The 13,213-nt window shown below is 53.0% G+C and overlaps 1 protein-coding gene across 1 annotated transcript; it reads right to left on the bottom strand.

Annotated features, from left to right (window-relative positions):
* Positions 1 to 208: 208 nt before the first annotated feature.
* LOC119114921 (serine/threonine-protein kinase NIM1-like) lies at positions 209 to 9,497 on the bottom strand. The gene is made up of 7 exons (XM_037238979.1): positions 9,467 to 9,497; positions 7,888 to 7,983; positions 7,097 to 7,261; positions 4,455 to 4,566; positions 1,732 to 1,888; positions 819 to 913; positions 209 to 344 (listed from the first exon to the last, which is right to left on the bottom strand). Exons 1-7 carry the CDS (start codon positions 9,495 to 9,497, stop codon positions 209 to 211), a joined length of 792 nt encoding a protein of 263 aa, XP_037094874.1.
* Positions 9,498 to 13,213: the final 3,716 nt, after the last annotated feature.

Genomic DNA, 13,213 nt, shown 5'->3' with positions numbered 1-13,213 from the left:
GGGCCGCAAACGTCATGTCTGCTCTTCACGCTGCACAAATCGCATCACGGAACACTAAAGCCAATGACGGTTTGTCTTTCACACCGAGCTGGCATACCTCAGCCTCAATCGTTCATAATAGCGACACAGAAAATGTATTAATGCTGATAGATTACATGAGCGGCATAGCATACGCACACATCACCCTGTTCATGAATGGCATGAGACTTCAGGCGATGACGCAGCCTTTGACCCTCCCGGGTAGTGTCTTCAGGTGGGCAGCTGGCGAGTCCGCGTCGGACTCCTCGCCCTCCTCAGCCCGCATCAGACGGTGTAGCACGATCCGGTACACGCCCACCACGGGACTGCGGGCGGTGCGGTGCCTGTGCGCCGCCAGTGTCTCCGGCGGCAGGCCGAGCTGCGCCAGCCGCCGCCGTGCCGCGTCGTGCGCGCCGCCGGCCGCCGGCTCGACGGCCAGGCGGCGGCCGGCGGCCGGCGGCACCTCGCCGGCCAGCCAGGCGCAGCGTCCGGCGGCGGCGGCCGAGAGGCGCAGAGCAGGCCGGCGGCGCAGCAGGCCCGCCACCAGACGGCGCGCCGGCTCGACTGGCGCCGCCGCTTCCGGCCAGCGATGACGGCCGGCCAGCACCTGACGCCGCAGCTCCGGCAGCGTGGCCGCCGCGAACGGCAGCGCACCGGCCAGCGCGAAGAACAGCAGCACGCCCAGAGCCCACATGTCGACGGCGGGGCCGGTGTAGCTGGCCGCCTCCAGCAGCTCGGGCGCGGCGTACGGCGGCGAGCCGCAGAACGACGTCAGCTGCTGGGTGGCGCTGGTGACGCGCGTGCTGAAGCCCAGGTCACCCAGCTTGGCGCGGCCGCGTCGCGTAAGGAACACGTTGTCGGCTTTGACGTCGCGGTGTACGAGGTTCTGGTCGTGCTGGCGGTGCGGAAGAAAAACCAATGAAAGTGAACGGAACCACTGGCCGAGCTCCGACCGTCGGCATGAGCTGTTCGCTAAAGGCGTAACGAGACAATGCAGCACCGGGCTGGTATCTACTACTCGAGACTCGCCTGAGAACAGGGACCGCATTTATGAACAAAACCACATTTGTAAACTGTGTGAGACTGGCAGCCTTCGCAAGCTAGATGCGGTTGTTTCTGCTGTTGACACTCCAGGGCGCTGACAGAAAAGAACTTCGGGACCTCACCACAAGCTGGTGCGAGGTGGCTGTCGTATGATGGTGCATGCCAGCTACGATACTTTACCGTACGCCAGGTGCCCTAGGAACCCGCCTCTGGCTATTTTGGAAGACTGGCGACAGCGGCTCTGGTCTGACGATACTGTCCACTTCATCTGACACCAGCACGTCACGTGCTACACGGATGGCCTAGTCTCACCATCTGATGTACTGCTGACATGTCACGGTCTCTGCTGCACTGTGAATGTTTTCTTAGCACGTGTGCACTGCTAATGACTCACCATGTGTTGCCCCGCTGTCATCTCGTCACCATGTGAGGTGTCTGCAGTGGACACCACGCAGCTGTGTGTTATACCGGCGACGCTATGTTGGCATGGACTCAGCCGTCTCGCCATGCAATACGCAACAAGCACAGTGTTTCATGTAATGGACTCAAGCACCTTCTAATCACCTACAGAATGGGAATTCAGCGCGCAAGAAACAGCGGTGCACTCTCGTCGAGTGTCACCCAGCACGTTCGAGGTCAGCGCGTGCTGTGCACGTGCCACTGTCTCACCATGTGCTGGAGGGCCGACACCAGCTGGACGGCCAGGGCGCGGGCCCGTCTGTCGCCCAGTCTGCCCTCGGCGGTGATGAGCTGGTGCAGGTTACCACCGGCGGCGTACTCCAGCACCAGGTGGTACCGCTGCGGCGTCTCCAGCACCTCGTACAGCCTGCCACACAGGGCGTCGCTCGCGCTGACGCCGCAGTGGCCGTGGCTGCTGCGGGCGGCTCGGCCAGTGCGCTTAGCCTGGCCAACCGACTGGCTGGCTTGAATGGTGGTATCGGAGCAGGGGTCGCGCTAAGTATGGTTTGGCGCGTGAGCCCACCGCCTGAGTACTGGGAATCACGTGATATGTTTGCACCAGCCCGTTAGCCGAGCAATACGGGATTGTTAACGTGTTATGCCACGTCGCTCCACGACCACCAACAGGAGTGATTCTCCCCATTGTTGGAGAACTTGTGGATTGCGTAGACGGCCTTCGGGCCCCTCACTGTCTTGGCCCACCTTGTATCTTAGAGAGTCATTGTCTAACTTTTGGCTCGAAAAGTCGTCGGTGTTGTCGGGACGAAGGCAACCTTGTAGTTCCTGGCATTCCAACTATTTCTTGTCTGCCTTTTTGTTTGCCTGGCTTTTACCCGATTTTCTATCGTTGCTCTTGTTATTTTTGAAACGCGTGAGCGGCTCATTTTACAGTAAATTGTATGTTTATAGGAACCGCTGAAGACAGCCCTATAATTCGAAGTTCATTCATGGTACGTCCTGGATGGGATGTTTTGTACCCCCGCCGCTCACGGAAAAGACTAAGAGCTCTCCTATCCACCTGCCTTCACGCAGCAGTGACCAAGGCACAATCCAAAATGCAAAAGCACAACTCAGAACATTTGCTTGCCGCAACCCCTAATCTGGGCCATCAAGAAATGGCCCACTGAAGGTCACGGATAGAAACTGTTGCGCGTTCAGCTTCTAGGCAGACGAACTGCGAGAGATGACGCCCAGACCACGGCACGCGTCATTACTGTGTCACGGTCATTAGGAGGTCGGCATGGCGTAGACCACGGATGCCGACTTGTCCTGACAGCTATCACGCACTTAACGTGGTGGGCGAAAATCCTTCAATTACACGCTGAAAGTACATGACAGCCACATCAAGACATCAATATGCTTTAGTCAACCCTTCAACTGAGTAACTGTCGTAGGGAGTTGAACATTCAGCACAATTGAAAGACACCGATTATTGCTCGTGGTGCTGCAGTTACTACAACTGGGCTTTAGTCTACCAAACAGTAAGTTTTTCTTCATCACACCCACGACCTGGCCCGCATAATCATTAACGAAGGTGCAAGGCTTCAGAATTGGCCTGATGGGTAGGAATATACAAATCATAAAAGGATCGTCGGTCACGCTCTGCGCTTCTTTCCGCTTGTTCTGGTATCGGTCCACTGGTTTGCAGCCCTGGTTCAGAAATCTGTGACCTGAAGACACTTGTAATCCTTACTGAGTCAGCTGTACACAGTGCATTTTAAATGATATCTGGTGATGTTCCATCATTTTTCCAAGTAACAGGGTGGTATGCCAAATAGCGTGCGTTGGTGATGTGCATAATGCGTGATGTTTGCTTTGCAAATAGGCTACACATGAGATACACAGTTTCGAGCATCTCCCAGAAGTGTCCTAATGTATATATAACTCGGGTACGGCCAACTTTGGGTCAGGTCCTGATTGGCTCACGCTGTGCCCAGTTTCGCAGGGCGCCTTGCCAGTGGGCATAAATATTGCACATATCTATCGCCTGAGTTACGCAACTCAATGCAAGCTGTTTGCCGTTCGAGACCTGCACACGGCTTGCGCCTGAAACCCGGCACCCAAAACTGCGCGCGCTATGGTTAGTATGTAAGCGGTCCTTCCATCATTGACCACGCGTCAACAGCATCACACAGGGCTCGCAGTGTTGGCGCAGCGGGAGTCACGCGGAGCGCCCCCTCACACGCCCTACCCGCCCGGTCACGGCGCTGACCGCAGCGGGAGTCACGCGGACCGCCCCATCACACGCCCTACCCGTCCGGTCACGGCGCTGACCGCAGCGGGAGTCACGCGGACCGCCCTATCACACGCCCTACCCGCCCGGTCACGGCGCTGACCGCAGCGGGAGTCACGCGGAGCGCTCCGTCACACGACCTTCCCGCCAGGTCACGGCGCTGACCGCAGCGGGAGTCACGCGGAGCGCTCCGTCACACGCCCTACCCGCCCGGTCACGGCGCTGACCGCAGCGGGAGTCACGCGGAGCGCCCCATCACACGCCCTTCACGCCAGGTCACGGCGCTGACCGCAGCGGGAGTCACGCGGAGCGCCCCATCACACGCCCTATCCGCCCGGTCACGGCGCTGACCGCAGCGGGAGTCACGCGGAGCGCTCCGTCACACGCCCTTCCCGCCAGGTCACGGCGCTGACCGCAGCGGGAGTCACGCGGAGCGCTCCGTCACACGCCCTACCCGCCCGGTCACGGCGCTGACCGCAGCGGGAGTCACGCGGAGCGCCCCATCACACGCCCTTCACGCCAGGTCACGGCGCTGACCGCAGCGGGAGTCACGCGGAGCGCCCCATCACACGCCCTACCCGCCCGGTCACGGCGCTGACCGCAGCGACCTGATGCAAAATCAGACTCGCGAATCGTTCAGGACAGCATGTGAGGTCGGGGAGCTGGTGCTGACTGGACAGCGTGGCTGCCAGAGTCTCACCTTACTATGTGCGGATGATGAAGCCGCTCCATGTTCTCGATCTCCTCAGCCAACATGGCGTGGGTCTTGTAATCCAGCTTTGCTTTATCGACGATTTTCACGGCCACGCGGTCTGTGGATACCCGGAGTGCAAAGGGCTGCAGCACAGGCATCCGAACTTATTCCCGATATTTTCATCGTGCTGGTAACGTTACGCAACGATACTGCGTTTTCCGGAAGAGATAGTCTTGTTTATGTGTCGATATTATCTGTCTCCTGGCACAAGCCGCCTGCAGGGCAACAATGTGAAATTCTAAGATCATCATAATCCTCCCTTAAATGGAGGCTTGGCACTATTTTCCTTTCAATCATATCCATTTTCTGTTTCCGATCAAACGAAACATCAGCTCTCAGCTTTTGAAAATAATAGGAATGAGGCGATGATTTGAACAAACGTGTTAGTTTTGATACGAGAAGTGACTAAACAACAGTGACTTTCCTAGCTAGAGCCAAATAATGTACATTTCATGCTCGAATGGCAATATATCTAGATTCCCGCGATTGTCGTGCCGCATGTTACTTCAGTCGTCCTGAAAAACAAGCGCTAATACACCTATTTTTGTTAATTCAACTGCGCATGAGGCTACAAGTTTATAGCAGTACTTTCTATACGTCATAACCAGATCGCCTGAGTTTTTTATGTTTGGACGGATACCGGAGAACGTGACAAACACGCCCAGCTCTCAGAACGGTATTCGCATGATGTTGACGTAGAGCTAAGAAGATTAGTCACATCGTCGGCGAATAACTATGCCTGGTACTGTTCTCAGACTGTGATTATGTCTTTAACGTGATGTCTATCCCCGATTTTTTGTTCTCTTTTAACTATTAAGTTTCTGTACCATATTTGGTATAAAAGAGTGTTTGCAGTATTGGCTGCATAACTTGCGGCATGGACGCAGTATCAGTTGCAGAGCTTGCAGCACTAACGCAGTGTCTAGGATTCAGCTTTTTAGGATCAATAGAGAAACAGGCTTTTTATCCTGCGTTGCACCCCCTCTCTTCCCCTTACCATGAACGGGACTGAAGAACTGTGTCAAGAGATCCTCAGTGACACGTTTGGTTAGCAAGCAAGTCATTAGACTAAGTGTCCGTATCATGTTCTACCATGAGCTTGCGCATCTATCTCACCATGAGGAGAAATCCTAGAGAAAATACCCCGGCTGGAAAGGGAGCTGTGCACGTTTTTTTACTAAAATTTTGCTCTACACTCCCAGCTAAAATTTGTATTTTACTTTTGACTGCTTGTGAAATCACATGTCATGCCCTTTTGTTCCGTAATCAAGGAATTCAAAATGAATATGAAAATATCCCACAGAATACGTTCTCAAACTATAAAGCGCTTTGGTTTTTACCCTGGTCTGACATTTAGATCTGACCCTAGGTCAGTGGAAGCATTCGTTATCCTAATTCTTATTGTTCAGCTGTCTCAAAAAAACAAATTTTAAACTTGCACAACTTGCTCTAGCACCCCACCGTCAAATTGTATCGAACAACTCCCGAGGAACGAGGAACGATTGCCTTCGATTATGTCTGTTGCCTGAATTTGACCTGTCATAGGTCAGCGATCTCACAAGGCATGTCACCGTTGTATACATAAAAATTTGGTTATGCAATTACCTACAGCTGTAGCAAGTTTGGCGCGCTTACGCCGCGCCGTTCGGAAGTATTCTGAAATCACTTTGGGGTGGTCAAATTACCCCCCCCCCTCAATCACAGCGCGCGTGCGCGTGTGAGGACGTGGTAACGGCACAGAGTTTTCGTGATATCAGTATTGGACAGCAATAGCCCACTTGCATGGTTGATATCAATTTTATACCTCAAGTTATTATTTGTTCGGTTTCGAACCTAATTATGAATGACTGGAGCAAACATGGTAAGAACCAATCCGATGTAAGTTGTTAAGACGGGACACCCAATGAATACAGATTCGCGTTTTTGAGAACATATAAAACTATCATTAGACACCGAATGATATGCACACACAGACAATATTGAGACACACTGGCCTAAGGTGGAAACAGCATGGTTACATGACACGGCTGAATTTCACACAATCTCTTGCGCAGCCGGTCCAAGCCTTAGTTGCCGTGGGCTGGTGTACATAAAATTTCACCCTTACATACCGTGGACTGGCACACAGCCGGCACAATCATCCCCTGGCATGAAGTGGTGCACAGCCAAGGTGATCATCATCTGGAGTGGGCTGGTGCACAGCCGGTGTGATGATCACCTGACGTAAGCTGGCGCACAGCCGGTGTGATTATCACCTAACGTAAGCTGGTGCATACACGGTGTGATCCTTGCCTTGGGTGAGGTGGTGCACAGCCGGTATGGTCCTCGCCTGAATTGAGCTGGTGCACAGCCGGTATGATCATCACCTGGATTGAGCTGGTGGACAGCCGGTGTGATAATCACCTGGATTGAACTGGTGCACAGCCGGTGTGATTATCATCTGGAGTGAGCTGGTGTACAGCCGGTATGATCATCACCTGGATTGAGCTGGTGGACAGCCGGTATGATCATCACCTGGATTGAGCTGGTGGACAGCCGGTGTGATTATTACCAAGAGTGAGCTGGTGCACAGCCAGTTTGACCCTTACCTGCCGTGAGCTGGTGCACAGCGAGTTTGACCCGAGAAAAGTTGCCCGTGCCCAGGTCTCCGTAGAGGCGGTAGAGGCCGACTCTCGTGCCGGCGGCGCGCTCCTGTGCCAGCCGCTCGTCAGAGCACAGCTGGTCCATCAGCCGAGCGTACGGACTCAGCTGACCTGCATATAAAAGGTGGCATCAGCGTTCACCGAAAGCCGGAGCTGACAGTGCAAGGGAATCAGATGGCGTCTCCTTTAAAACGCATCGCGCCGGTGTCACCTGAGAGCAGAGAACCTTGCAGCACAGCGTGGCAGCACCGTTTTTCTTTATGATAGGCCACGCCGTCGATAGTTTTACCATGCTTGGAAACACAAACGTCTGCATAAAACAGCGAGACCAAAGCTGCCGAGACTGACGGCGACAGTTGACGTTTGCGTCTCCCCTGCGCGGAGCACGTGACGCAGCTCCCGCGACGCGGCGCGCCGGCCTAAGATTGATGCTTTCGGCTGTCAACACGCGTGGACACAGCTGGGGACTGCTTGTGACCTGGGCTGTGGCTTGTGACCTGTGACGCCAAACTCCAGGCCCGTCACAATAGATAAACGGTAGGAGTGATACAGTCCCACCCACCAGCATGTCACGTCCCGCATGAGTTCAGTCGTCATGCACACTCATACAACCAGCACGGAAGGAGAAGCGCATACGTTAAGTCGCAACAAACAAACCATCGCTAAATTATTCGCTGGCGAAATCAAGAGGTTTGGGACGGCCACGCCGCGTCGCCTGCCTTCGACTGACAACTCACACTTGTCGGTGATCGAGCCGGCCCTGCTCTGGCCGGCGGCTGCGGTGAAGTGAGCCTTGTCTGTTGCCACGTGCCGGCTCCATCCGAGCCCGTCCCCTGAGGCGCGACACAGGTGTAAGGTGACCTGACCCCAGCCGCGGCGGCCGACTGCTATATGGACACGTACAGCGTATGGTTCATGGGCTGTGCAGGAGGCCTGACCCGGCCGCGGCGGCCGGCTGCTGTATGGACACGTACAGCGTATAGTGCGGCTGGCCGCTATATGGGTACGTACAGCGTTTGGTCTATGGGCTGTACAGGTGGCCTGGCCCGGCCGCGGCGGCCGGCTGCTGTATGGACACGTACAGCGTATGGTTTATGGGCTGCACGATTCACCTAACAATCTGGTCATCGAGGACTGAGCATTCTGCACTGTTGCTCGGTCTCGCGCTTACGAATTGCATGCAATTTCAACCTTCGTAAGTTGATAGGCGCATTCGCGAAGAACATTATGCATTCTGATAAGACGGTGCTAATAGCCTTATTCCTCATATAGCAATCAGGGCATGGAAAAGATAGATATGTGTATACTTCGGCTGCATGTCATTATCGAGATTCTATGGGCTACATGTCGTTTTTTTCGATAAAGGCATGTAGCGAAAATATCGATGCATCTTTCTCTCCATTTTCCTGGTTATTCCACGAGGAGTACGGCGACCTGCGCTGTCTCATAATTTTAACAAGGCGGACGCAAAGTTGCAAAATCTGAGGTCACTAGACCATATTTTTACCCAGCAACAAACTCAAGGTGTTTGCACAACAAACCTGAGCGCTAACGCCCGGGTGGGTGCGATTTCAGACCGATCACGGGTGGCAAACACTGCACTGTCGCCTACCTATTCGCCGACATGTCGTCCCTTGCAGGTGAAGCACGGGCATCGCTCGGCCGCGGCGTCCGAGCTCTCTCGCTGGCGTCTCGCTCTACCGTCTGGTCTCTGCTCGACTGGCGGTGCGGGACGCCGTGACCCGCTGTACCGTCCGGTCTCCGCTCGACTGGCGGCGCGGGACACCGTGACCCGCTCTACCGTCCGGTCTCCGCTCGACTGGCGGCGCGGGACACCGTGACCCGCTCTACCGTCCGGTCTCCGCTCGACTGGCGGTGCGGGACACCGTGACCCGCTCTACCGTCCGGTCTCCGCTCGACTGGCGGCGCGGGACACCGTGACCCGCTCTACCGTCCGGTCTCCGCTCGACTGGCGGTGCGGGACGCCGTGACCCGCTGTACCGCTCGGTCTCCGCTCGACTGGCGGCGCGGGACACCGTGACCCGAGTGTTCCGGCTTACATCCGCACCGGGTCTTCCGGTCGGCTCTCGGAGGGCCCCCGTCACCAAGGTCGGCCGGCCTTCTCTGGCGGGCGTCCTCCCGGCGTCCAGCCGCCACGCGGCTGTTGCCTGTCCCACCAGACACGTGTGCGTATGTCTGTGTGTAGGTATGTCAGTGCGTGTGCACGTCTGTGCGTGTGTGTGTGTGAGTGTGAGTGTGTGTGTGTGTGTAAGTGGGTCAGAAGCGCGACCACCGGTCGGCGATGGTAGCACTGACATTGAAAAACAGCTGTGAGGGCGGCAGTCATGGGGCCACCTGGCCTCCGGATGGCAGCGCCGAGCTGGCGGGAGGGCGGGCGCCGGGGAGGGCGACGATAACGCGAACGATTTGTTGGAGATGATACACAATTGAGCATGATATGCAAGTAACGTAACAATACAAAAATTGGTAATGCGTTGTAGTTGTGCAACCAGACTTTAGCTTTGTCGCTGCGGCAATGGAGCGTCTGTGTCATGTGTGTGGCGTGCTTAGCAGTATCAGCAGTACAGTATTATGTCTGGTAGCCATATCGAAGATCCCCTCCCGCATCCAAAATAGCATCACATTTGGATGTGTCAGGGGAGCAGCTTATTCCCACCCTATTCATCCCACCTTTTATCCCCAAGCGCTTGACTGCTGATGTGCCGCAGGGATTTTGTTCGCTGCATTTTATGTATTGCACACCCAATTCATATCTGAACTTATGTCTTGAAGTAACGATGCCGCACAAAAAATAGCATCCTCACACCCGATTTTTGTTTTCCTCTTGAGACCAAACAGTGAAGAAAGCTGGGCTTCGAGAATAAAAAACAATGTTGGCTTCATAGCCTTGCATGGGAAGCAGACCAAATGACGTTCGGCATTAAAGTCTCCACGAGACCAGTGGATCAGTGACGTCAGTATTATGTTGAGTTTGCAGGAATAAGTGTGTGTGGCTATGTTTGACGGGGAAAAACACGTCATAGATAAAAGGGTCTGACACAACTATTTGAAGGCACATATCATTGGAGGAAATAATTTGAGGTTGCGTGCATCAAACTGCACCCCTGCCAACGCCACTACGCAGAAAGGCCAAAAAAAAGATAGCCTTTGTGTGAGTCACCTTTTACCTATGATTTTTGCAGCATTCTAGTCAAAACATTGGGGGGCCAAGCCAACATTGAGGGGCCCAACTCAACACTAGCGGCCAGGGTTCTCACAAAAAATCGACGTTTGTGATGTGATGAACTTGGAAGAGCATCAAACTACAGTCCTGTCCGACTATGATAGAAATCGCTCAAATTGATCGCACCAAGTAGCATAGATTGTGCGATTGCCAAGTGGAAAGACCTGAGCGTATCCCAGATCATATCGATTAATTGATCAAGCTAAAAGGACACTGATAGATACTACGCATTTCACAAGGTTAAGATCAAACATGAAAAACTCATTGACGTCTGGAAGACACCCGTGGGTTGTGGCACGGTCTAAACCAAAGAGAGCCTGGCCAGAATAACTAGAATACGTCTGCAGCATGAGTGTCGACAAGCTTATTGCAGCCCAATTCGCCCCAGCGTACAACCCACAACCGGAATAGCTGAAGAGCACATGCTGGAATTCTACATACAGGCTGTCACAATGGGCATCGAGAGCAAAAGTTATGTTTCCGGGCAGGCCTTTAAGTGCGCTGGCAGCCATGATGCAGCTGCCCCATATCAGAACGGTGTACCCAAGCACCCAAGCACCAAAGCACCGAAATACGTCGGACTTACTTCATCTACAGTTCTGAGACATCACATGTATTGCATTTGACGTCAGCTGATACCCTACATACATACGTGGCTTTTGCGTGTCATTAGTCGGAGGGATAAAGCGGCATGTCAAAAAAACAGAAAGTATTAAGGGATAACAGCACACAAACAGATGCACGCACAAACAAAATGGGGCTACCCTCTTCCACAAAAAGGACCTGACAGCGGGCTTAAACTTGTTGAATTTAACCGTCCAACATCCACAGGCAGCTCATATATGAGAGGCGCCGCTCGGTATGTAAAGGGCCACTGCTCGCCGCCGTGCGCACCGCAGGGGCATTGAAATACCGTCATAAAAACAGCCAGAAGTTAACTTTCTGCCCTAGCTAAGCACATACGTCGCAGCGCATTCGGTAGCTTATACAAAACTTGTATAAGACATCGTTTCGGCTGTCGTGACACCGTTTTTGACATGCACATTGCATCACATCACGAACAACAAGAAAAGCAAAAACCGAGCGACTAAACTGACAGGAGCCTCATCAGAACATCGACAGACAAATTGAGACAATACCTGGGGTGGCACGCACTTAAGACACGGCGAATGCTGTTTTGTTGTCATTTTTTCCACATCCTAATCAAATAAACTCACACACACACACACACCACACACACACACACACACACACACACACACACACCCACACACACCAACACACACACACACACACACACACACACACACACACACACACACACACACACACACACACACCACACACACACACACACACACACACACACACACACACACACACACACACCACACACACACACACACACACACACCACACACACACACACACACACACACACACACCACACCACACACACACACACACCACACACACACACACACACACACACACACACACACACACACACACACACACACACACACACACACACACACACACACATATACCACACACACACACCACACACACACACACACACACACACACACACACACACACATGCTCGTAAGACGCAGCTTACTGGGACCGTCCGCGGTCTGTGGCCAAACACCATCCTACCTGGACCGGGCAAAATGTAAAAGTATGCTTACGAGGACGATGAAAACTAGCAACAGGGGTTTTTAGGGTGGCCAGTGCAATGATGTCATCTAAATTCATTTCAAACAATGTTTATATTCTGCGTGTAAACCCGTTTTATCGGAACCGGTGCCCCGCTGGGTGACGCCCGTGGGTGCTCCGCAAAGTGGTGGAAAGGTGGGCGGAACCCGGAGAGGGGACAAATTAAATGGGTACGATTTCAAAACGAAAGCGGGCTTACATGGCATCGCAGGCTAAAAGCACTCGCGTGGAGGAGAGCATGAATTTATTTTAAACATGCGAAACTTCGTATGACAGTGGAAGCAATACCTTGTGTTGCTTTCCTTATGTGAAATTTGTCAACGTTTAAAAGTGTTGTGTGTGGGGGCCTATTGCTGAATTTTACTGCGCGAGCAACGGCTACGTATGGTCAGGCCAGCCTGTTTTAGAATTACGCTATACAGCACTGCAAAACTACACAAGTATGAATGTGTTGTGGAATTAAAACTTAATATGAATGTGAATTGTTGTTGGGTTCGGCCGGGGAGGGGCATAAATCATAATCCAATCCATTCTCTGCTGGAAAGAGACATAAAAATGGTTAGGAAATACAAATGCAGGCCAATGCGCCATCAAAAGTTTATCAAACAGTATCAACAATGGCCATTGCACCTGTAATTCGCTTCACAGATTAGTAGACGGCTTACGTCACCTTTTTCGAAGTCAGACTGAAACACGACATGCTGTGGCATACACGGGAAGGAATTGATATAAAGCAAGCAATCTTAGCGCAATCCGCTCTGACTGATATAATTAGAAAAGGGTGCGTTTTCAAAAATACCTTGGAGTCAGTAAACGAAATCATAAGCTAATCTGATTGTGCTTCGTAAGTGAACCTTGTTAAGCAGGGGCATTTGCAAAGGGGGGCACGGGGCTAAGCGCCAACCCATCTTTTAGAATCAAGAGACGAAGACAGTTGCCTGAAAAGGCGCAGTTTCTTACACAAAACGCAACAAAAATGGGCATCTTTTGGTTCCCAGGCGACCACGAACAGCTTCAAGCGAGAGTGAAGTGCCCAAGAGAAAACAAAATATTTCTTTCCTATCGAAAAAGTAGTGATTTGAAGATTAAAGGCTCAT

This window comes from Pollicipes pollicipes, unplaced genomic scaffold (assembly GCF_011947565.3).
Source record: "Pollicipes pollicipes isolate AB1234 unplaced genomic scaffold, Ppol_2.1 Scaffold_3087;HRSCAF=3621_pilon_pilon_pilon, whole genome shotgun sequence".
Taxonomy (NCBI): domain Eukaryota; kingdom Metazoa; phylum Arthropoda; class Thecostraca; order Pollicipedomorpha; family Pollicipedidae; genus Pollicipes; species Pollicipes pollicipes.
Note: the sequence above shows the minus strand (reverse complement) of the source record. Positions and strands in the feature narration are given on the sequence as shown.